The 24,002-nt window shown below is 40.0% G+C and overlaps 2 protein-coding genes across 3 annotated transcripts in view; one reads left to right on the top strand and one right to left on the bottom strand.

Moving 5' to 3' along the window:
• Positions 1–428: 428 nt before the first annotated feature.
• Positions 429–5,729, bottom strand: si:dkeyp-34c12.1 (uncharacterized protein LOC570187 homolog). Its single transcript, XM_035392944.1, has 8 exons — positions 5,079–5,729; positions 4,824–4,965; positions 4,307–4,431; positions 3,010–3,108; positions 2,075–2,271; positions 1,836–1,899; positions 1,372–1,434; positions 429–997 (listed from the first exon to the last, which is right to left on the bottom strand). Exons 1-8 carry the CDS (start codon positions 5,310–5,312, stop codon positions 821–823), a joined length of 1,101 nt encoding a protein of 366 aa, XP_035248835.1. The 5' UTR covers positions 5,313–5,729; the 3' UTR covers positions 429–820.
• Positions 5,730–9,621: 3,892 nt separating this feature from the next.
• LOC118214328 (rho guanine nucleotide exchange factor 7-like) overlaps positions 9,622–24,002 on the top strand; it is a 37,506-nt gene continuing 23,125 nt past the window's right edge. Inside the window, exons 1-2 of one of the 2 annotated variants that reach the window (XM_035394217.1) lie at positions 9,622–10,206; positions 15,992–16,075. In XM_035394217.1, the coding sequence (XP_035250108.1) occupies positions 10,042–10,206; positions 15,992–16,075 (249 nt within the window). In that variant the 5' untranslated portion in view covers positions 9,622–10,041. The remainder of the gene's footprint in view (positions 10,207–15,991; positions 16,076–24,002) is intronic. The other variant, XM_035394218.1, reaches the window with a different exon arrangement.

The raw sequence follows: 24,002 nt of genomic DNA, 5'->3' as shown, positions 1-24,002 counted from the left end.
TACCTACACAGTGAGCACATTAACATTCAACAGCAATACTGCCTTCTTTTCTCATTACTATTACTTAACAGTAATGAGTAATCATCTTCACCCCATGTTAATGCATTTACTTCCTGCAGAAGTGGGTTCTGTTCAAGATGGCACTGCCTGCATACACAGAGCAGGAGTAGTTGCCCAGTGGTTTTAAGAAGCATTACACCAACACCATCAATAAGCCATAACCTTGATCAGCCCAACCCTACCAGCGGTGGGAGGGAGGAACAGTGCCCATTTTCTAGTCTTTATGGCTATTCAATTTTCAGTTTGAAAAAAAGGAATTCTACCGTTTACAGCACTTCCTCTGATCAACAGGATGCGTTTCATATTTGCTGTACTACTGCCCTCTACTGGTGAAATCGGATACTGAACACAGGCACAATTACAAAGAGAAATGTCATCTACTTTATTGCATTCACAATACTATATTGCACACCCCAAAACACCTGGACCACTTCACTGTTCAAAACATTTACACAATAGATGTCACTGTAGAATATTCTATAGCACTATTTCAAAACTATAATAAATATGAACATGCCCCATTATTCAAATAAAATTTCAATAATAAACTTCCATTTGAGACTTGAAACCCATTCTCCAAAAACCACCATTTTAAAAGTCAATATACCTTTTTCTTCCCCGTAAGCAGAAACAGAACAGCATCTTTCATTGGATAGTAATACTCACTGAATGTAAAACCAAGTTTATTTCACATTTATGCTCAAGAAATACATTAACACATAAAACATCAAAGAAGTGGACACGTCTCAGGATCAGTCAGTCAGTTAAAAGAATGGATTTGCCTCAAAATGTCTTCTCTCTCCAGGAAGTTTTGCTTCCTTCTTTCAATCCTCTTGGAACGCCGGAGGACTTTGTCAATGTCCACCTCGCTCTGATCCACAGCCGACTCCGGGACCTTCAGAGCCTCCATCTGCTTCTGTGCGGCTTGCAGAGCATTCTGGGAAATCAAGTGGCAAGCAAGTAAATAACGATAGCAATAAGGATGAGAAGAATAAGAATAAAAATCAGGAGATACTACTACTACTACTACCATCCTAAAAAAAACACTCAATGTCACATAATTTGGGGACATTAAGATGGTTGCAGTAATGAAAGGGACCAATTAACACAGACCACTACACATCCCTCAAAATGCGACAGATGGGATGCCACACATGCCGATCATCATTAGGGCTCATCGGCAGTTTGATTCACTTTAATCTTCTTTTTTCTTTTTACCAAAACGACAGCCTTACTGTCAGGAAGCATTTCCCAAAATGAGAAATCGATCAAATTATCAGCAGTCACAGGCCAAATGTGTAAAGCACAAACCTCTGCCTGCAACAACTTCATCTTCAGCTCAGACAGTTCAGTATTCAGCCCATCTACCTTAGCCTTGGAGAGGAGAGAAAGATGTCATTGAATTAAATATGGTTTATGTAGCCTATACAAATCATATTTATATTCTCCATGCTATTTAGGAAAAATGTCACACATCCAATGATTTGAAGGGGTACACATCACTTTCCGGTGACTAATGGCTTTTGGTGCAATTACTGCAAGAACCAGTGAGCTGTCCAAACAGCACACTGATATTGCAAGACTTGTCAAAAACTAGTGTGCATGAAAGATGAAGAATGACATATATTATTACTTACTGAAAAGATTTTTTGGGTTTGGGCTACTTTTGTATTTGACTACTTTCCAAAATGAAAGCACAAACATTTTGACAGATTGCAGGAACGCAGTAATTTAAAAAGGCTAAATTTGTTTTTGACCAAGAAGAGGAAGTTCACCTGTTTTTGGAGTATTGCATCCTCCTGTTGCTCTGCCTCCCTGCTCTGCTTTTCCTGAAGTTTCCTAGGACACAAAAAACCAGCATCACAAACAAATATCAGGACACTGAACTATACAATGCAGAGGGGCTACTTTGCAGATGAATAAGTAAGTGAGTAAGATGAAGAATGGCATTAAAAGAGGAATACTTAAGAATGGCAGCTTTAATACAGAGACTCATCCCTCTCACACGCAGTACCTTAGTTTCTGCACTGTTGTCCATCTTTTTTCCAGCTCTGCCAATTCAGCCCTCTCCTGATACAGAGCCCGCTGAACATCTGCCCCCTGGATCTGTGCCAGTAGAGATTCGGGGTCTAGAGCTTCCACTTCAGCTGCCTCAGCCCTCTGAGAGAGGAAGTCCCGGGCCAGGAGCCTCGTCAAATCAAAGGCAGCGAACTGAAAGCACCCAATCAAATGGCAAAAATGCAAATGAGTCAAGGGAAAAAGATAATCTGAGGAGTACAGGACCAAGACCATCACCAATGGGCTCTAGTATGCATACAATTCTTCTGCGTCTGACTCAGCCAGAGTGCCCATTTCCCATTTATGCGGAAGTGCATCTTTACACACAGAAGAGATGGGATCCCAGGCATCACAATTCACCCGCTGTTTACTCAAACTGTTGAGATTAACGTGTGCAGAATTACTAGGCTGTGCACGAAATGTGCCAAAAAGCAAACTTGAGAAGGGCTTCATATTTTATATTTATATGTCCTTGTATCTATGTAATTATGAAGGTACGTCCCTATCAATAGCTAGCACTACTAACCTAGCTGGGCTAGTCAAGTTGACTGGCGGTTGTAGGTAGTTAGCCAGTTAACTACAACCACTGCCCAACATTGCTAGCCCAGCTAACTAAGATTAGTAAGTACAAGGTGTTTTTGCGACATACCTTCATAATAAGGATGTCTGCAAGTTGACATAGCGGAAAACTTTATGTTTAATGTCGCTAATAATGTGAATTCTATTAAATAAAACATGTAATGTTTCATGTAGTATAATCACTGTGCACAGGGACCATTAGGCTGTTATTAAGTACATGAGGCAGGAAGCCAAATCAGTCAGTAGTTAAAAAAATAATAATAATAATCTGAACAAAAGGTAAAACAATTCCCAAAAGATACAACTGCTCACCTCTGGGTGGTTGGTCCGGAACTTCTCTCTGCTGTCCAGTATGAGCTCCCTCTTCCTGTGCACCTCTTCCAGCTGCTTCAGCAAGACACTCAGCTCGCTCTGAAACACACAGCCTTGCTCTAAAACACTCAGCTCGCTCTGAAACACACAGCTCACTCTGAAACACACAGCCTTGCTCTAAAACACTCAGCTCACTCTGAAATACACAGCCTTGCTCTAAAACACTCAGCTCGCTCTGAAACACACAGCCTTGCTCTGAAACACTCAGCTCACTCTGAAACACACAGCCTTGCTCTGAAACACTCAGCTCACTCTGAAACACACAGCCTTGCTCTAAAACACTCAGCTCACTCTGAAACACACAGCCTTGCTCTGAAACACTCAGCTCGCTCTGAAACACACAGCCTTGCTCTGAAACACTCAGCTCACTCTGAAACACACAGCCTTGCTCTAAAACACTCAGCTCACTCTGAAACACACAGCCTTGCTCTGAAACACTCAGCTCGCTCTGAAACACACAGCCTTGCTCTGAAACACTCAGCTCGCTCTGAAATACACAGCCTTGCTCTAAAACACTCAGCTCACTCTGAAACACACAGCCTTGCTCTAAAACACGCAGCTCACTCTGAAACACACAGCCTTGCTCGAAGCACAGTGCCGCTCATGTTCACCACCGGAATCAGGGCCAGGTGCTCCATGGCTTCCTGTTGTTTTCAGTCTATCAGCAATTCATAGATTGCTGCCACAACAGTGGTTAGGTAACCGGGCTTATAAGAGGTGGCGTGTTTGATTCCCACAGCAAGCAGTCATTCTTAGCGGGCCTGCTAAATGCCTAAATGTAAATATAGACAGTTATATACCAGTCAACACCAGTTCTATACTGAATGGTGATCTCCTGAGAGGACCATCCGGGTAAAGCACAAGTGCATAATGCAGTGACGTGTCCCATCTAGTCAGTCAGCAGCCCCCCTTTTTGATTTGTCTGCAGCAAGCTATGCAAAGGAGTCTTCTGGTACAATGATCGCATCGCTCAGATGTTGGACTGCAGAATAAAGAAAAGGTTGCCTTGCAGCATGTATTTCTTAGGGCACAGCTACCAGTCTAGGGGCACCAAAACTGACAGATGCAGTTGCAGTGGAACCGAGACTATAAGCTGACAAATGTAAAAGAGCATTAAGGATTGGGTTTTAAAGATCATTGTGGATTTTTCATCTACAGTAGAAAATTTTTCATCCTCATTTGAAAGAACATTTGTTTGACCACTGGTATGGCGCCAAATTCCCAATAGGTTACACACCTTCTGCTGCTGGATTAATCTCTTGTTTTTGGTGTTCTCCACAAACTCAAGGTCTTCCTGCGTCCACTGATATCCCACCATTCCCTCAATGAAACAGTCTGGATTAATCTCCTCTGGTTGTTTTTCTGAATTTGGGGCAGGGCGAGAGACAGGAGGGGGCAGGTTCAAATCAAAATGTCAATTATAACGCAAGAAGAAAAGACACCTATGCACTCACAGAACAGGACTGCCACATCCCAGGCAGCCCTTGCAATTAAATCTTAATGGTTTTGCTTAAATGATGCGTTTTTAAACACAAAATATCAATAAGACAACGGGTGTGCTTCGGGGTTTTCCTCGCATGTACAAGTAATTGTGATTTATCCATATTGTCCCCACGGACCCTTTTCATTTTTGCAATTAAAGTTGGAAGTTGACAAAGCAAAACGAAGGGTTACTTGATATTGCACCATCTCCATCCTGTGGATAACAACCAGGAGAGAGCTATCCAAACTCAAAGACTCTCGTCCACGCTCACCTGTAACGAAGATGGTGCTAGGTCTTCGAATTAACTTTCTCTGGAGTCCTTCATCCATTTGACGGTGTTCAGGAACTACGCCTTTGCTGAAGTCATCTTTCGCGGGACTGCCCTGAACCGCTGCGGGAAAACAGGGCGCATTCTGTAGGATTCAAAAGATTTGGCAATTAGTCATGGTTAGCTGGAATTATTATCAGCAAATCCTCAAACAGTCCAAGATTTTGCGTGCTAACTTGCAGCGGTCGTAACATTTACCTCGGAATTTATTCCACGCTTAGTGACCAGAATATCCCTTGTTTCGATCTCATAATTTTTTTCTACGAGTGAGGTTCTCTTCACAGGAGTACGAGGCAGCTGTCTACCGGTCGGAATCGTGTCGGACGCTTTCCACCTTGGGCTACGGTGTTGGACGCAGACATTCGAATTCTCCAGGTGTGATAAGCCGACATTGTCGGCGTTGCTTTTCTTGAATTTCCCCCTGATCGACATAATGTTTCGTTTGAATTCAGTTTCAGTCAGGCCTTCGCGAATGAAACTAAAAGTTTCTGAAGATAACAGCCAAGCTAACCCAGCAGTGTCAACATTCCGTTCTGGCTAGTGGCTACAACAATTTACATTGCTGGCTAGCTAGGTAGTCTACCAGTTAGCTAAACGGATGAACGCAATAGTTGGTGTTTAACGTTATATTACGAAACCAACAGTAATTGATCAGTTAAGCCAACTTCCCTAACATTACAGAAAAAGATGATACCGGTGATAAACGAAATTCCTCACAAGGTAGTTGGTAATTGCCAAAAGAGATGTTTGTCGCTTTTTCTGATTCCTTTTTGTTTGGAAAATAGAATTTGTTTTCAACTTGTGCCGCGCAGTGTTGGCTGACGGGACGGCTATGACGCACTTCCTGTTAGCGAGCTGAAGCCATATAGACATGCATATGTAACTAGTCAGCACCACCCCTTCAGAACAGTGCTTCAGCCAAAGAATCTCTTTGGTTCAGCTGAACTAAGCTTGCGAAGTCCCGGAAGTAAGTCTGTACTGCGAATGTTGAGGGAAACATTGGATTTCCCATTAAAGTGAATGGTGAATATCAGACTTTTAAAAGCAAAATAAAACGTCCTCGATGGTATTTTGAAGCTCGATTGATTATCGTTACGTTTCATATGAAAATCAGATATGCATTATGTAATAAAATATGCACATTTTAATTGATATTTTCCCAAGACTTCTGGACCAAAATAACCTTTGTTTTAGAACTTCTGCACATAATGAAATTTATGATTTAAAAAAATTACCGAGAAGGTTTTCTTAGGTTGTTAAATCACCTTGGATTTCTACATTGAATTCATGAACAGCAAGCGTTTTTGCTCTCAAGCATGCGCAATTAGAGGCTGTTTCCCGTTACTTCCTTGGCTTCACCCGCATGGCTCCTCCTACCCAGAGCTATGGCTCTGCGCCTACCCTCTCCAGTTCCTCCGTTCGTTCTATGGCTGAAGCTGAAAACCATAGAGCGTAACGCAGACCAAGAATAAGTATTCATTACTCAATTAACTGGTATTACTCCATGAAAAGTTATTATATTTATTTACGAATTTATTGACATACAAGTCGTTTATTCTTTACATACCATAGACAAAAACCAGGGAGATAACATAATAATCCAAGAACAACAAAAATATATAAATATCATACAAAATTTTACCAGGGGTAAAATTATAAGAAAATAATAATTGTGTCTTTATTGCTTTTATTTTGTAAGAGACTTAAATGGTGCTGTATTCTGTAAATTCACTAAGATAATGTATATATATAAGTTTGGTTTAGCTTTAGACCATTTTTTCTTATGAATATGGTATTTTCTTATTATAATAAGTAGCTGGGAAACTACGCCATTTACTTACCATTCACTCACACGCTCATATCTATGCATAATTTGAAGTCTCCAATTAGCCTACATGCATGTCGTTGGACTGTGGGAGGAAACTGGAGTACCCACGAAGCAAACCCACGTGCCCAGTGGGCTGAAATTGCATTTTTTATACCAATTAAGTGTAAATTTATTTGATGTAGATCTGAGCAAATAAGATTTAGAAACATGACATGTTGTTTATTTCCATTTTGTACATTAACTTCACAAATATCGGACAAATATATGTCTGGCAGGAGGCTGCAAGGAAAGCTGGCTCAAAACTGGACTGTCCAGCTCAATGACAGACATCTGGTTAATGTAGCTGACTGGATTTCACTGCCTTGTTAATTCTTCATCTCTCCAGGAATCACAGAAACACAATGGAAAGAAAGTCAGAATCATTCCTGTGGTCTTTCAATGCGGACTACTTTCTGCTAATCATTTATATGTAACATAACATACCTTAGATTGCAGAGAGATGGGAGGCTGTCTTTCTTGCCAATTGGGTTTAATGCAATTATCAGTACTGCACTATATATATATATTTTTTTTTTTTAATTAAACACAAGCTTGTAGAGTGAAATATAAAGTTCAATGAAGAGATGATTCACGTAATATTTTTAAAAATGTTAGGCTTAATGAATACAGGTGACCATGTGCTGAGCACACAAAGTGTTTCACCTTTCAGACTGAATATTGAGGCTCAGATTCTTAACAATTGTTCAACTGTGCAAAAAAAATCAAGCTCAAATGGATTTAAATCTAGAAACATCTCTGACATTCCAGGACCTATTCTGAATTCAATGCCTGGTCTCATTACATTACATTCCTTTAGCAGATGCTCTTATGCAGAGGAACTTACTTATAATTAACAAGTGTGCATTCACCTGATTCATATAAGCAAAAAACAAAATTCCCATACCAGCGAGTAATGTAAAGATGAGACATCACTAAAACATTAGTGCAAGTTAACTATGCTAACCGAGAACCTGAAGAAATACTTAGAATACATCCATGAAAAGCCCAAGGTTCATCTAAATATAATCTAAAAACACAAAAAACCATGCCCTGAATTAGCGACAAAGGTAAGAGCATTATGTTTGGGTGTGTCAGGGGAACCAAAATTTTGCCTGAAAAGATACAGAAGGTCATCAATCTGTTTCAGAAGATAGGCAATGATTCAATTTGTTTGTCGGCGCAATCAGACATCCTGACAGAGAAAAGCTACCACACAGGAGGGGATAGCCAGTTGCCTTGCACAGCCTTAAAACCCTTGGGTTTTAACATTGATTGGACGTATATATTGGACCAGTTCCATTTACTGCCCTGCAAGCTTAGTACCAAGGTTTTAAATTTGATGACAATTTGTATCAGGTAGGCAGTGAAGTGAGATGAGGAGTGTCACATGAGCACACATGAGAAGGTTGTAGATACAATAATACATTCTGTTTTATACTTCTTATCAAGTACATGTAGCTATGTTTGCCTGTGTGTAGCATTGTAGCACAAATCTGTGTAAATACTTTTTTCCATAGATCAGGAGTTTCCCAGATACCTGTGGGTCAAAATGCTGAACCTGCGTGATTGAAAATGAAAATGTATCACGACTTCAAACGTATTTCCTTCTCTGGTGGGGTTTTTTTTTTTTGTCTAAATATATATGCCCTGATTTTATGAAGCCTACACAGTGTTGTAATGAATTCACATTGAAGTACATATTACGTTGTGGTTTGCTGCACTGACAGAAGAGGGGGACAAAGAACAGAACTAAAAATATGCACAGACCACATCAATGGCCGTTCTTTTTGTCAGCATGATGAGCTATCTCATATAGCTAAAGCCATGCTAAGCTGGCTTTTTAGCCTTGCTGTTCTGCGGTTTACAATCAAAGAAGTCTCTTCCTCTGTCTTCAACCCCGCCCACTCATCCTGAGTACCCAACCTAACATAGCCAGCCGGATAGCCAGAGGGAACAATGCTTACAGGTCCAACAGAAAATAAGCCAACTCCACATTGCTTTTCATCCCCTTGGCAACTTCAGCTGATGCCACCCAAGAAAAACAATTTTTATTATTAAGAATAAAAAGAATGAAAGTGACACTTCTCTTACTACTGCTAATACGAGGCTACTACTACTACTCCTACTGCTACTATAAACCTCCCTCAATCACCCCCCCCCCCCCCCAATACATCCAAAACTCAGCAGCCCGACTACTTACTCATACAAGGAATTCATTTCACATCACCCCTGTTCTCCACCAGCTCCACTGCCTTCCCATAACTGCTTGTATTCAGTTCAAACTCATCATTACATGCAAAACACTAAATGGACTTCATACCTCTCTGAACTCCTCTGAACACCAATCCACTCACTCAGATCTTCTGGTACTGGTTTGCTCTCCATTCCACAAAAACGACTGTCTACCATGGGAGCTAGATCATTTAGTGCCACTGCCCCCAGCCTTTGGAACACCTTACTACAATACCTCCATGAATGCAGAAGTCTCTCCTCCTTCAAAACCGAACATACCTCTTCCTCCAGCACTACCATACACATACCCTTTCTTAACAATGCTCTTGCACACTCCCTCTTCCACCTCTTATCTCTTTAGTGTTTTGCTGCTTTATGATTCCATATCATCTTACTGTCTGTACATTGTTTTATTTTTATTTATATTTTTTGTTCTTGGTTTGATGGTTTTAATTATCTGGATATCTATGCATTTTACCTGTTCTATGTTTTTATAAAGCGACCATGGGTCTGAGAAAGGTGCTCCATAAATAAAACGTATTATTATTATTATTATTATTATTATTATTATTATTATTATTATTATGTGCATGTAAACTGCTGACCAAAAATACCTTGTTTGTAGACAGGAAGCTGGACATCTTCCTGTCTACAAACCACATATGGAAATCATGGAAAATTATGACGAAATAACCAACGGGAATTCAAATCCACTCCTTCAAAGACAATTTAGTGACCGGGTAGATTTCCCATGAATGCGATGTCATCTGCCGGAAGGTCTCGTGTGGCAGAGAATGAAGGTTGAGTGTATAACAGAGAAAGGCATTTGACAGCTTGCCAGGGGGGGAAACTAGACCCGCTAGATATTCAAAAGCGAATCGTCAACTGAAGCTAGTCGGCTCAAGGATCACTCACGGTCCGTCTCCCAAATCGCGCACAAATGTAGACTGGAAAGAAAGCATTTGCAATTTAAAAACATCACACTTGAAGACACATTTATACCAAATATCTGTTATTTTTGCTAAATTAACCCCTTGCTGGATCTACATCGTGAATGTGGCAATGAATTCGGCGGAACAGACGGTAACATGGCTCATAACGCTTGGGGTCCTGGAATCGCCGAAAAAGACCATCTCGGATCCAGAAGGATTTCTGCAATCATCTCTCAAAGATGGAGTGGTCCTATGTAAGCTGTTGGAACGACTGCGCCCTGGATGTATCGATAAAGTAAGACAATTTATGATTACTGTATACGCGCGTTCAGTGCTTATGTGTTTCATATGCCAAAATATAATGTGACAAAAGCGCATCTTTTTCAAATTAAACGTCGCATTTGGACTATTTTTAGGGTCACGTGTACACTGACTATTGTCCAGAAACGGCATTCGAATATGTTGGCACAGATGTTCATGAATTTGTTTGTGGGAAATGGTTTTCCATTTTTTTAAAGGTAGCCTAACAATAAATTGTCCTGAGTCACAAGCGTAGCTCCAGCGTAGACATCCTATTTTGCCAACTGCAATAGTGTATCAAAGCGGCCAAGGAAAATGCGACTTGTCCGCATATTTTGACACAAATTGGAAAAAATGGATGATTTTGTAAGAGGGCGAACACAAAAGAAATAGTATATGTTTTTTTCACGTCTCATTGTAAACATACATAGTTCGTATATGGTTTCGCATGAACATATTATATTAATGTAGGGTCCCATTTCGTTTCGGATTAACAGAATATTTCATTATTACGGGTTCACAGCAAGCAGTGCACATGCTTGGGCCGCCATTGACTGCAAAATCACACGAACAGGACGACCCTAAAAATTTAAAGGAACAGAGTTGTTTTTAAACGTGTTGTCCCTCATGGGGTCCCTCGGTTAAATTATCTCGGACAATAACAGGTAATTGTGTAGAATTGAGGAGATGTCCCTATAGCCGTACGTAACATTCAAACGACCACAATCTTCCATTTCTGAGAAACTGCCCAGAACTATATCCTTACGTCATTTAGTAAATCCATGCATTCTCTTTATACATTCCACTTAAGAATTATTGTATAAAAAATAAATAAATAAAAACCATGAAACGGATTATGTTTATAAATGTCCAAACATAGCCTATAACTTTGCTGAATTTTATATTAATTTGTTCATTATTAGCAATCCACAAGCCAATCCACGGACACAGCAGTTTGTTATTGTGTAGTGATGGCACAGTATATTCACAAATTACATTAAGATGGTTTTCACCATGATAAATTCACTGAAGTTGCTTTGGCCAGAAGTGCCTGCCAAATTCCTAAATTGTATATTGTATATAGCACTTTTACAAACTTTTACATTTCAAGGCCCCCTCAGGGTTTTTCCTGGCTCAAATTTGGGCTTAGGTGGTGACTTTGTGTGCCAGAAACTGCAGTCGGTCCTCTCCTCTCCCTACATTTAGAATTAAAAAAGTTCTGGCCTTCAAGAGACCACCACAATGCATTGAAATGTAGGCTCTAACAAACGAAATGCGTGACAAAAATAAAAAATGAATAATTTAAATATGAATTGAAGGGTTCCATATTTGTCTACAGGAATGGTTGTATTTGGAATTGTAATATGTCTTGAAATGTGTTTCATTTTTGTCACTCTAAACTTGCAATATTAATTCAACCTTTTAACTTAATGAGTCCAAACAAATGCGAGTTTACTGTATTTTCATAGTTTTTTTTTTCACTCAAAGGATGCTTGCAGCACCCTTTTTGTCATTGGTGTTACTTGTACCCTGCACAACATTAAAGGCTTTTCAAAATTTTATTTCTCAGTTCAGTCTTCAAAGGCATGGAAAAAACTACCTGATGATTAACTACAGTAATCACAGTATTACCAAGAGCATAAAGACCAGACTGTTTTTTAAGACTAAATTTTATCTTAAAGTCTAAAAAAATGAAAATGAGGAAATATGGAAATAAACACAGTATATTCAGGGAAAAAAGGGAAACTATACATTATTTCCATTTTGCTGAGGACATTCAGTTTTGGAACCCCTGACACGTATTAATCATCTCTTAATGTTAGAGCCAGAGATGACACAAAAGGGCCAAGAGTAAAATTTAGAATGCTGGAATTGCACTCAGCTTGCACGAATGTCTTATCTGTGGTCTGGAGTGTCTGTCTAGTGAGATGCAGTTCTTGTCAGATAAGAAGGTGGTGCCCTGATTGTCTGGAGTGTCACTCGACTCCCTTTACTCACACTATCGTGTTCCACTTGAGGGAGAAAGACACTTGGACAATTTATAACTCTCATGTAGAACACAGATGGGTGTTAAGCGCAGTTGCTGAACCTTTACTTTGGCTGAAAGAGCATAAATTTGCCCATTGTAGCCTGGAAACTTCTGGATCTATGTATGCCTTGTACACAGATTCCAGTGGGGTTCAGTGGGGGGGGGGGGTGTTATGCTAAACACTGCCAATTTACGTTGGAATAAAAAGTATATTTTACTGTTATATTCTTTACTGTAATGACAAGAATGATGGAGCAGCTTTATTTGTTATAAACGAGTGCACATTAGCTAGCTGACACACAGCCATAAACCCATACGAGAAATACGAGACATCCATTCCAGAATGCAACCAGATAGGCTTACATACAGTATCAATTCCACCAAGAAACAAAACAAAGCTTCAGCAGACTTAAGGATGAGTTTCTCTGCCCTTTGTTTTAATCAACAATACCTGTAGAAAGCTACAGGTAGCAACTGACATTTGCCGTTTTGAACACCATAAAGCAAGATATGAGGACAGATTTTAAATTGCTTTGCGTGGACCATACATTAAAGGTAATTACCCAGCTAGCGACAATGCTGGAGGTTCATTAAACTACTACCTCAAGGAAGGATGAATATCTGTTTTCTCAGTTCACTTGAGCTGTTTGTTTGTTTATCCTGACTTTTAGTCAACCAGATTTATGTCCAGACAAAATCTGTGTTGACAGACACGGATAGCTATGATTGGATGCTTTCAGAAATGCACTTTACTCTATATTAGATCCATATGTGTCCGATGGAGGAAGGAAGAGGTAAAACTGAGTGCTCTACCATCACTTTTAGTGTGTAATGTTACACATAGATATTAGTACCCATTTTCCTGAATATTTGGGGGCCAGTTTGTCCCAGGATAATTGTTGAGGGATTGTCTGACCAATGCCCCCCACACTCAGCGCTAGTGGAACTGCCATATTTCATTTAGCTTGTATATTGTTTAAACTGGGTCCATTATGCACTGTAGACTACTTCTGGTCCTTTTTAGAGCTTGGCCATCTGTTTTATTTGTGTAACATGATCTGAATGTGCTGATCTTAGCCTATAAATTCAATTACGTTCAAGACATTTTTCTGTAACCTGTATCCATTTTCAACCTTGATTGGTCTTTTATTTTATTTTTATTTAACCACACTTAGGACTGGTGTCCTTCTCCAAATGAGATCATGCACAAGCAAACAAGAAAACAAAAGTATCTCTGGCTGAATTATTATTTTTTCTGAAAAAAGTAAAAACCAATATTTAGTCTTATTAACAACAATTTCATACATGGAGGAAAATTACACTTCAGCTAAAAATCCATTTGATTCTGTAGTTGAAATAGCAGAAACAATGCATTTCATCAGGATAATAATGTTGATACAGCATTAAAAATAGCAGTGTAGTTCAACATGTGTGCTTAGGCCTACAGGCACCTTGAGGGCCGAGAGGCAATTCTGTTGATTGCCAGTATATGATCTTACATACTGTGACCATACCCAGCTGAACAAGAACAATAGTTGTACCCTACAAAACCCAAGAGTTCCGTTTACTGAACTGCCCAGATAGCATACGACTCTGGCCTCTTCTGGCAACGTGCCAGTTGGCTGACTGTCAGGGCTGGAATCATTATGGCCCGGTGTAGGCACAGTTGGCAACCCCAGGTTATGGCTATGTCTGGTCCAGTTTTGGCCCTGTTTTAACAAATAACAGAAATTCTTCTCTCTGTGTCAAAAAAAGATAAATAAATAAATAAATCTGCAAATCTGACACATCAAATTGTTTTATGAGAGCGCATAAAAAAAGTCAGCAGAAATTAACATAAAAACAAATCCTCAGAACACTCATCTTGATGACAGTCCTCACTACCTGTCCTCTTTACAATAGCTAATATACAGGTAGGGGCTTCGACAGGTTCACGGTTTAAAGCAAGAAAATACAGTGCACTTCAAGTAATGTCAAGCAGCTTGTACAAAGATGTTATAATTCAAGAGCACATTCATTTTATTGCACACAACTGTAAATGCACAAATCAGTTTTTCTTTCTTCTCAGTTGTGGTGAAAGCTCTTCACCCCCAAGGTTATGGACCCGAGTGGCATGGTTTAGACACAGCCGGCTTGGCCAAGGGGCAGCTGTCACAATGCCTATGCTTGCAAGCCTGACATGTACCAAGTTGCTTACAAATTGAAATGAAAGATACAATTATGTTCGACAATCTCTGTGCTGGTTTGCTCCAGACACTCCGGCCTCCTCCCACTGTCCAAAGACATACAGGTGAGCTAATTGGAGACTGTAAATTGCCCATAGGTATGAGTGTGTGCGGGAATGGTGTGTGTGTCCTGCGAAAGATTCCTGCCTCTCGCCCAATGAATGCTGGGATAGGCTCCAGCACACACTGTGACCCTGACCAGGATAAGTGGGAGAATGGGTGGATGGTTTAAAGGTATTTTGTGAAACCGACATGTTTTGTCATTTTTATCCCCACAAGTTGGAATTTCACATGCAGGAACTATTTTCAGTCCTGTCAATTTGTTGCTGGTTTGAAGCATTTCTCTCATATGTTTTACCTTTTATAAAGCAATACATGTGTAGTACTGTTCATACTCTTAAGTCTCAGAATGCAATCAATACTGAAACTGCAATCCCTTGAACTGAAGATGTCACAAGATGTTATTTAAAAAATCAGGTAATATACAAATGAACATCCTGTAGAGGCATAATGTTACTGTTGAAACTGCTGTAAAGGGACTTGAAGTGTATTTTCTTCCTTTTAATGGCAAGCCTGTCAAAGTCCCTTTACCAGCCATTGTGAAGCCTTATGGTTATCTAACAACTTTTGTAAACTGTAACAAAGACTGTCTGAATCAGTCAAAAACATATATTAAACCTGAAATAATAAATATTGCTTCCAGAAAGTGAACAATCCGCTCAAGATGCTGGTTGTTATATTCAAATATGTTGCCTGGATTTGAAGTCTATTTACCAGACCCTGCAACGCATGTAATTTTCTCGTATTTGGAGGAATCACAAATCGTGATTAATTCCATACAAAAGATAAAACAAAATGCATGCCCAACTATTTTACTAATCTGATAAAATAGCCTATCCATCTAAAGATACCTCACAATGTGTACTTTTTTGCAGTTTAAAATGTCTTGCTTGTATTTGAGGGTAGAAAACCTATAAGTAGTTCATCTTGTTACTATAATGCTGGCCCTGTTTCAGAAAAATATACATAAAAGAAACCTCACGCACGTACTCTGCTTTAAGGTGCAGGTGGTTTTATTCATATATCTTGCTTGGACTTGAAAAAATCTATAAGATCCTTCAAGTCTTGAAACATTTGAGCAGGGCAACGTAGTAAGTAAGTTATAATGCTCGATTTTTATAAAATTTTAAGTCATTTAGTGAAATTGCATCTGGTTCTACAGTACAGAGATAGCCTATGGTTTACACCTCCTGCCAAAACTGTTATCAACGCTCTCCCTACGCCTGCCACAGTTATTACGGAATCGTATTAGGGAACGTCATTTCCTTTGCTCCAGTACACACTTCCCACGAGAAAAGGTGCTTGATTTGCGAGGAAAGACATTAAACACCATTTTTTACGGTCTATGTTAAAGACGCACAAATCGGCCCGTTGATTATCGAGTTTCTGGAGAGGGAGGGAAAAGTGAAGACGGGGTGTAAGTACGGATCGGGATTTGTTTCAGAATTCGCTTTCTCCCCACGCAGATTTACCAGGAACCGAGGAACGACACCGAGTGCTTGGCTAACATCAGGGAGTTTCTCAAAGGCTGCGGAATCTTTCGCATAGAGGTAAGTGACCACGTTTTACGTTATTCTACACTGTATATCCTCCGTATTCTACTTTGTAAATGTAACAACGTGTTGTGCGGTGGGTCGATGCTTGTTCAATAAACAATCATACGCTGTATACGGGCATTATCCCGTGGGTGGAAGTCTTAACCACGAATAATAGGGCTACTGTATCTTTCGAAGTTGCTTGTTAGTTGTTGCTATCGCAATCTGCATTTGAATTAATTTGGGTGGCTTGTGCAATAACATAGAACCATTGGTGAATTTTGGTTGATAACCGTGAACAGAAGCGATTTTACAGGCCTATAACGTTAGCTGCACGGTTGATTTCAGCACACAGTCTAAGCAATTGGATGGCTGAACCGCCTTGCTCTATCAATACAGTGTGTTCATAGCTTATAGCAGTGGTGACAAATCCCTTGTTTTGCGGGCGTTGTCGTAGCGTTCCTGTGAATGTTCGTTAATCTCAGTAGCTTCATTAATATATCCTCAGGTCAGAATATAGCTTCCACCCATGTTCTCTGTTCATAAGACATTAATTACCCGAAAAATGCAGTAGGTTAAGCAGTTTAAGTTGGAACACCTTTGACTGATTCGTTGGCTTGTATCGTCCACACGATATATTTAAGGGGGTTGAAATATATTCATGCATAGGCTGTCATTCAAAAGATATGTGACTTGTCTTAAACTATTTCATTATTTTAAATGTTAGTGTTGTATGATTTTGCAATCGGTCACATCATATTCAGTGAAAAGTTCTAAGAAAACTCAAAAGCTACCTGGTTTGTGTTGGTGTTTTTTTGTTTTTACTATAGCCTAGCTACTTTCTCATATGGGAAATGTGTTGTACCTTTATAAATCTGTCCAGGTCAATGTTAGATGTCCATGACCAAGTGCTGATTGATTTTTGATGAATGAACTAGGCTACTGCTTTTGATTTCTACTGCCAGTGGCGTTGGACTCTGCATAGAAAAATAAGGACGCATCTTTGCCTTTTTAGATTATCCTATTTCTTCTGGTCAGATTATCAACTGGAGGATTTGGAATTTTACTAAATTTTGGTCAGCCTTATGGCACTGAGGGTAGAGGTACCTGTACTAGGGGTGCGCAATAGTACATCTTTGGTAGTTATGCTACCCTCTGCCAACAACTTTGTTCTAACAAAATATGTTCATGTTTATGGTGTGCAGCTCTACTTTTTCACTTGCTCAGGAGCCTATCTCCCATGATATAATGCAACGTAATCACTTGCTCTGCTCCACTGGAATTATGATCTAGCTGTAGCCGAGGAGAGGTTAGCTAGGGCTGTACTGAGGTGGCTAATGTAAAGAGACATGTTTAGAGAGCTGAAAAATGGCATGTATCACGGAATACGCTGACCTTACAGATGGCTGGAGGGAACCGTGCCCCCAGGCATCCCACTGAGTGGCTCTGTTTCATTCTTTAACCTTAATTACTTAGCTAATCGCTTCAGATGACTAATCCCCCTCCACTCGTGTGTCCGAGTATGCATTCTCTAAGGTTTAGGGCAGTCGGGCAAATGTGTCACCCACTTTACAGTCAGGACATTAGGAGACGGTGCGGTTTCGGTGGTTTGGCATATCTGAGGATGAAGGTGCCTGTCGGTGCTAATGACACCCTTGTGAGCAGGTGCTTTTTGAAAGAACGGTGTTGTAGGAAGTAGGCTAGTGTTTTGGGTGCAAGATCACAGAGTTACGGTGGTTTGTGGCTTTGACTTCTGAGCAGAAACATACAGGTTCAAATTCCATGTATAACCAAAGATGATACATGTGTCCAATGGCTTAAATGCAGGTGCAGGACAGAAAAACAGTGTGAAAATGAAAAGGAAATATGGTCTGCATGCCATAAATGCTGCTTCCTAAATCAGCAATTTAGTACTCATCACAAACAATATGACAATATGACCTGTACTTAGTCTTTGTCCCAAGGAAACCCAATATGGTGAAATGTTGAGCATGTTGTTTTGGATGAGTTGTCCCTGTAAAAGTTTGATTTAGAGACCACCATTCCCCCCTATAGTAGTTTTATTACAAACATTGGATTAAATGTAAAAAGGCACATTTATGGGCTAGATTTCATGAACATATCTGTCTGCTATAGTACAGCACTAAATGGAAAACTCACTTTTATTTAGGCCTATATAGTAACAGCAAGAGACAACCACCGCTGTATGGAACAGTTCCAAGTTAAGAAGTTAGGCCAGTACCTTCAGTCACATTTTACACAACTGTGACGTGGTAGTAACAGACAACCTGTTGTATATTCATACCGTGTTGGTGGCTAAAACCTTGTGCATTGAGCCCTGATCTGGTTGTTTGGTGAAACAATGCAGGTTAAGTACCTAACTCAAGGGAGTGATGACGGTGGCCTTTATCTCAGTCCCAGTTTCTTTTCCACAGTTCTGCTTCTTTCTGTAAACTTATAGGAATATTCATTAGTTTATCCCACAGCAACTGAAGTGTTATTACCATTGGGTCTGTTCAGTTTTTTCTGTTTGCTGCTGGATAATATACTGTCACTAACCACCTTCTGAGATGTCTCCCTGAGGTGTGAAAACTTTCACCTTTCAGGTTGAAATACCGTTTCATTGCTTGAAGCCAGAAATTGTAACATAAGTTTAACATAAGCAGACACCATAAGACTACCTTGCTTGATGAGTACAGGCTATCATCTACCGTCCAGTGTTTCCCCTAGAAAAATTTTAATAGTGGGTAGTGGTGTGTATGGGGTGAGTGGGTGTTTGCACTAGTGACACAATACATTTAAAAAAGTCACTGTGGTACTCTACTACAGACCGTGTGGTATATGAGTAGTCTCATCCCAAAATCAATGATGGCACCAGTTCTTCAGTGCGCATACTGCTCTGGGAAAGGACATTTTGAACCACATTTGCTCTGAACTGGAAACTGTTGATGGGGAAAAGTAGCAACTAAATACAAAAAAAAAATCTTTTAGGGCTGGGACAATCTACTTTGGCGGGCCGCCTAAATAAAGTCAATGTATGGGAAATGCTGCAGTTATTTACAGTACAGAATAACCAGCACTGTATCAGGCCTGGACTTGAACATATTTCTACCTGTACTGCATGATCTGTCAAGCTATTCCATGCATTGAAATCACTGTACAAAAAAGTGCTTCCTGATAACAGTTCTGAGTTTACATTTAACATTAACATTTCAACTGTGCTCCTTGGTTAGTGGTAAGGAGTGCAAATGTTTCCTGTCACTCAGAATGCACTGTAATGTAACAACTCAATTATAGCATAAAACAGTGACCATGAAAAAGAGATGGACAGAGAATGTGGAGAGAAAGGGACTATGGTGTGGCAGTTGTAATTACTCAATGAGTGCACTGTGTGGTTGGTGGCTGATAGCACCATTGCTCTTTCAGTGACTGAGTTGGCTGAGAGTGCCATGCTGCCAAAAAAAAAAGAACATGACTTCTGCCCTGGTAACCAGAGTGAAAGTACCAGCACACTAACCTGGGGCTGTTCTTGGCTGCTCCTTGTCCGCTGCTCCACCCTGTGGGTGTGGCCCATAAATTACATTACTTGACATTGTATGCAGTCAGTCAGTAAACACTCTTATCCAGACAGACTAAAACAGCTTGTGTTTTTGAAAACAGGCAATTAATTTATGCAGCTAGATATTTACTGAAGCGATTCAGGTTAGATGCTTCTGCTCAAGGGCGCAATGGTACTGGGAATCAAACCCGCAAGCCTCTTCAGTTAGGCCATTTCCCTAATCCCCGATACTACATCGCTGGCACGGCTGTGCCATATTCACCTCAATGAATGATCAAAACCTCTGCTAAATCCGCACCCAAAAAATGCTTCTTTGGGCAACGAGCGATGAACAAACTCCATCTTTTTTTCCACATACACAACCATCATGAAACATTGAAGCACAGGGATCTCAAACTGGAGCCCTGTCTCCAGGATTTAGTCTGCAGAAATTCCCCCAGGCCCCCATGAGAAGGTGTACAGCCCAGTGTTTCCCACACGTAGGCCCAAATAAATTTAATGGGTGCTCAAATGCGCTTGGAGGCCCATTTTTACAATTTTATATTGTTTTTATCCGTCTATGAACAGGACGCCATCCTCGACCAGTTAACTAGCAATCTGCACTCGCTAGCTAGCAATCCGCACTCGCCCTGTTTATTCTGCTTGAGTGAGAAGAGAATGTAGGCCTAGGCTGTAGGCTATAGAATCACACATGCGCTGCAGTGGCCAGGTCTGTTCATTACACTCAACTTACTGCTCGTTTTTCCAAAGTTGCTTTAAAACAAATTAAGTCGCAGGTTGCAGTCTTTTGGTCTTGTTTAAAAAAGGAAAATCTAGGCACTTGTTTGTAAATGTAACAAGTAACCCAAGTTTTTTTCACATTTCTGATTATTGTTCAAGGACATTTGATTGCTTATTAATTTACCTATTCCATCCCCCACCCCCTAACTGGCCCACAATCGCAACTGTCTTACCAGCACAGACAAAGTAAAGCTTTCTCCTTTTCTGCTTATTGTGTAGGCCTAATTACTCTCTGACTTTGGAATCCTATGAATGAAATCCGCAGTTGTGCTGTATTGGTAGCAATGCAGCATGCTTGTAACATTAGCCTACCAATTTTAACACACACAAAGTTGTCCTGGCCACTTGGAAATTGGGAAGATTAAAATTTGCTTTCTCTTCGGACTGTCGCATTTAGAAAGACGGACTATACTTTAGCTTTAGACTAGTTTAGACTACTAATATGTTGTGCGTTTGCTCAGCAGGTATGATAGAGGGGAGGTGGGGGTAATCCAATAAATAAATATTAAAGATGACATGTAGATAATTTGTTATTTGTTTATCATATCACTTTAATATGTCAAATAGGCTACATTTATTTAAATACATGTATTTTAATGTGTGTACTGGACCATTTTTGTGCCGATGGGTCACAGACCAAGCCCCCCCCCCCCCACCCGTCACACTACCACCACAAATACATTTCAGACTTGTGGGAAAGACTGAGGCCATCCCAGAACTCTGCACTGGGTCTCATTGCACAGCGCCCATAGCTGGGATTTAGCCAAGACACCGATTTGGTTCGGACACGCTACCTCCTCAGTTTCCTCTGTGCTGGTCTATGACCCATGCAGGTGTATGCAAATATCTTGTGTGATTGTATGACATTCATAGACTGGGGTTTTTGGTTATCTGAGCTGCAGAGCACAGATCTTCAATTGTAAATACACACACACACACACACACACACACACAGCCCGACGCACACAAATAACAGGAGACATTTCTGCACGGAGAGAAAAATCTAGTAGTTTTGACCTTAAATGTCTTCCTGTGGCAGCATTGATTCACTGCTTGTATGCATTATGCACGCTCATGCTATGTGTTAACACTGTCGTTTGTCTTTTCTTATATTGCTTTTCAAGCCCCTGTGGGTTAGAGATTTTAACAGGCCACTGTAAATAACCACTGAATAGGTTCACTTCCTGTTTCTTTACAGAGCATGAAATGAAATGGTGATAAACACAGAAACAAATATAACAGGAACGTTAGATGATGGATGGGGCAATGAGAGGGTCGACTGCTGCCTAATCCATAACACCAGAAGCAGATTTATCCATGCTATACCATGGAAGAACACACTATTAAAACAAAGTCATTCGCTCATAGGTGTTGAACGATCAATGAAAATTCTAAAATTCAACTCAACAAAAAAAAATGAAAGCTTAAATGAATGCGTTGCCCTTTACGGAAATGGAAGATGCTGTTAATACATATTGAAATATAATATGTTGTCAAGATATAGCAACTGTTCACAATTTTTTTATGAAAAATGGTAAGGACATTGAACAGACAGGGTGAACTAAAACATTCAGTCAGATTACCAGAAGAGTCACAGACAAACTCAAAGAAAATAACTAGTCCTGAAAAGAGCACCAAGATGCATGCTAAAAAAAAAAAATTATTTGACCTTTTGCTCCATGTTTCTTTCCCTGATACCTGGAACCAATGACTTAAATCCACTATTTACAAGATTTATAAGACTGAATGATAAATGCAACCCCTGTAATTCCAGAGGCATATATACAAGCACTGTTCTGGATGCATTTTTATAGCATTCTAAATATAAAATCAAGAATGATTAATCTGACAAGCAGACCTGTGTGTCAAATTGGTTTTATTCCTTGATCTGATCTTCCTACTTATAATGTTTAGCCTATAGCTTGCACCCACTCACAGGCAAACCTGCTCCCATGAAAATAAAATATCTTATCATGATTTATAAAAGCACATCAGTCTTATAGGAAACAAAGCCTCAGGTTTGTCATTATGGATAAAAAGGTTGGCATGCATGTAGCGCAGATGAAAGTGGTGTGGAAATTTGTGCTTTGAAACAACACTGAAAACACAGAATGCCCAAAAAATGTCTTAAAGTTTAACAGGAGCTGTATCTTAAATGAATAGGAATAACACAAATGGATGACATACAGACCTGCTTGGCACCATGTTTACTTGACGTAGGCTATTTGTCCTAATATCTCATGGTTTGCTGATGATATTCATGGAAAATGGTTGTCTTGTAATCTATGTAGCCTATTTGTAACATATTCATATTTGCAATGGAGAACTGCCAAAGATTTATATATTATGTAATATATTTTATATTTATAAATATATTTAACTGACTTTATTCCATTGGATTTCATGCTTACAATTTAACAGAATACAGACATGAAATGCACATAGGCTGCTGCACATCGTCTTTATAGCTATAGAAATTTATGCTTATGTGTATTTATTTATACTTTTTTAGGATGACTAGTTAATTAGGCTAACTCATGAATAATGTTAATAAACTGGTTATTGACTTTGTGTTGACAGCAATGACAGCAAATTGCCTTGGTAAATAAGGCCTAAAAGAAAGTTACGGTTAGCTTGTTATTTCTGTGGATTCAAGCCTAGGTTTTGACGTTATTTAGTCACTGTTGAAAGGTTCACTGCTGGAGGTGACAAAAATAATGAGCAACTGTGAGACGGACAGTATTGATCTTTCCTATGCTCTCTCCCTCTCTTTCCTTTCTTCATATTAAACAGCTAAAATTAGAAACTGTTAAGGACTGTTTGTTTCTCATGTCCGCTGCCCACACATTGGCCCATACATAAATACACATATATATATGTGTGTGTATGTGTGTGTGTGTATATATATACATATATATATATATATATATATATATATATATAATCTATATGTATAAATATATATGTGTGCATTTACTGGGTCTGGTATATGCCATTGTTAACAGCACAGGCTGTCACTGACAGTCAGGTTCTTGTTCTCTCCCAGAGGACCTGCTTGTGAAGATAATGTATTCTTGCCATCGCTGTGCTTTGTGGCCCTGACTCAGGGATGTACGTTGGCTTTCTCGCTCCCCTTTCTCTGGTTTGGGCTGTAACATATGGCGGTGAAAAGTGCGTGTCCGTCGCGGCTTCGCGGTCCCTCTAGCTGTGGCGTTGGCAGTCCCCCGCGGCCAGCTGTGAGGGGCCCGAACAAGCCTGCTTTTGTCCCTGGGAGGGGCCTGCCCCGGTTGCTCTGGGTAACCATTCTTTTGGAGCTCATTAATTCCAGCGGCAGTTGCGCAAGCCCCATCGTCCCGGTTAAGGAGTAGACAGACCTCAGACACTGTCACGGTTGTCTTCTGGGAGTGTTCAGGTTGCAGAATTATGTCTGGAAATGAAGTGATGTCCGAACGTCAGCTGATAGGAGACAGCCGAGACCAAAACTCTGTCTGCTATTGAAATAGTAAAGGTTTATTTTATTTTATTCGTTTTGAAGCAGTGCACTTCAATTGGAAATGTATAGCCTAGCTGTGGTAGACAGGAACTGGCTTTCGAATGGCTTGA

This window comes from Anguilla anguilla, chromosome 15 (genome assembly GCF_013347855.1).
Source record: "Anguilla anguilla isolate fAngAng1 chromosome 15, fAngAng1.pri, whole genome shotgun sequence".
NCBI classification, from domain to species: Eukaryota; Metazoa; Chordata; class Actinopteri; order Anguilliformes; family Anguillidae; genus Anguilla; species Anguilla anguilla.
Note: the sequence above shows the minus strand (reverse complement) of the source record. Positions and strands in the feature narration are given on the sequence as shown.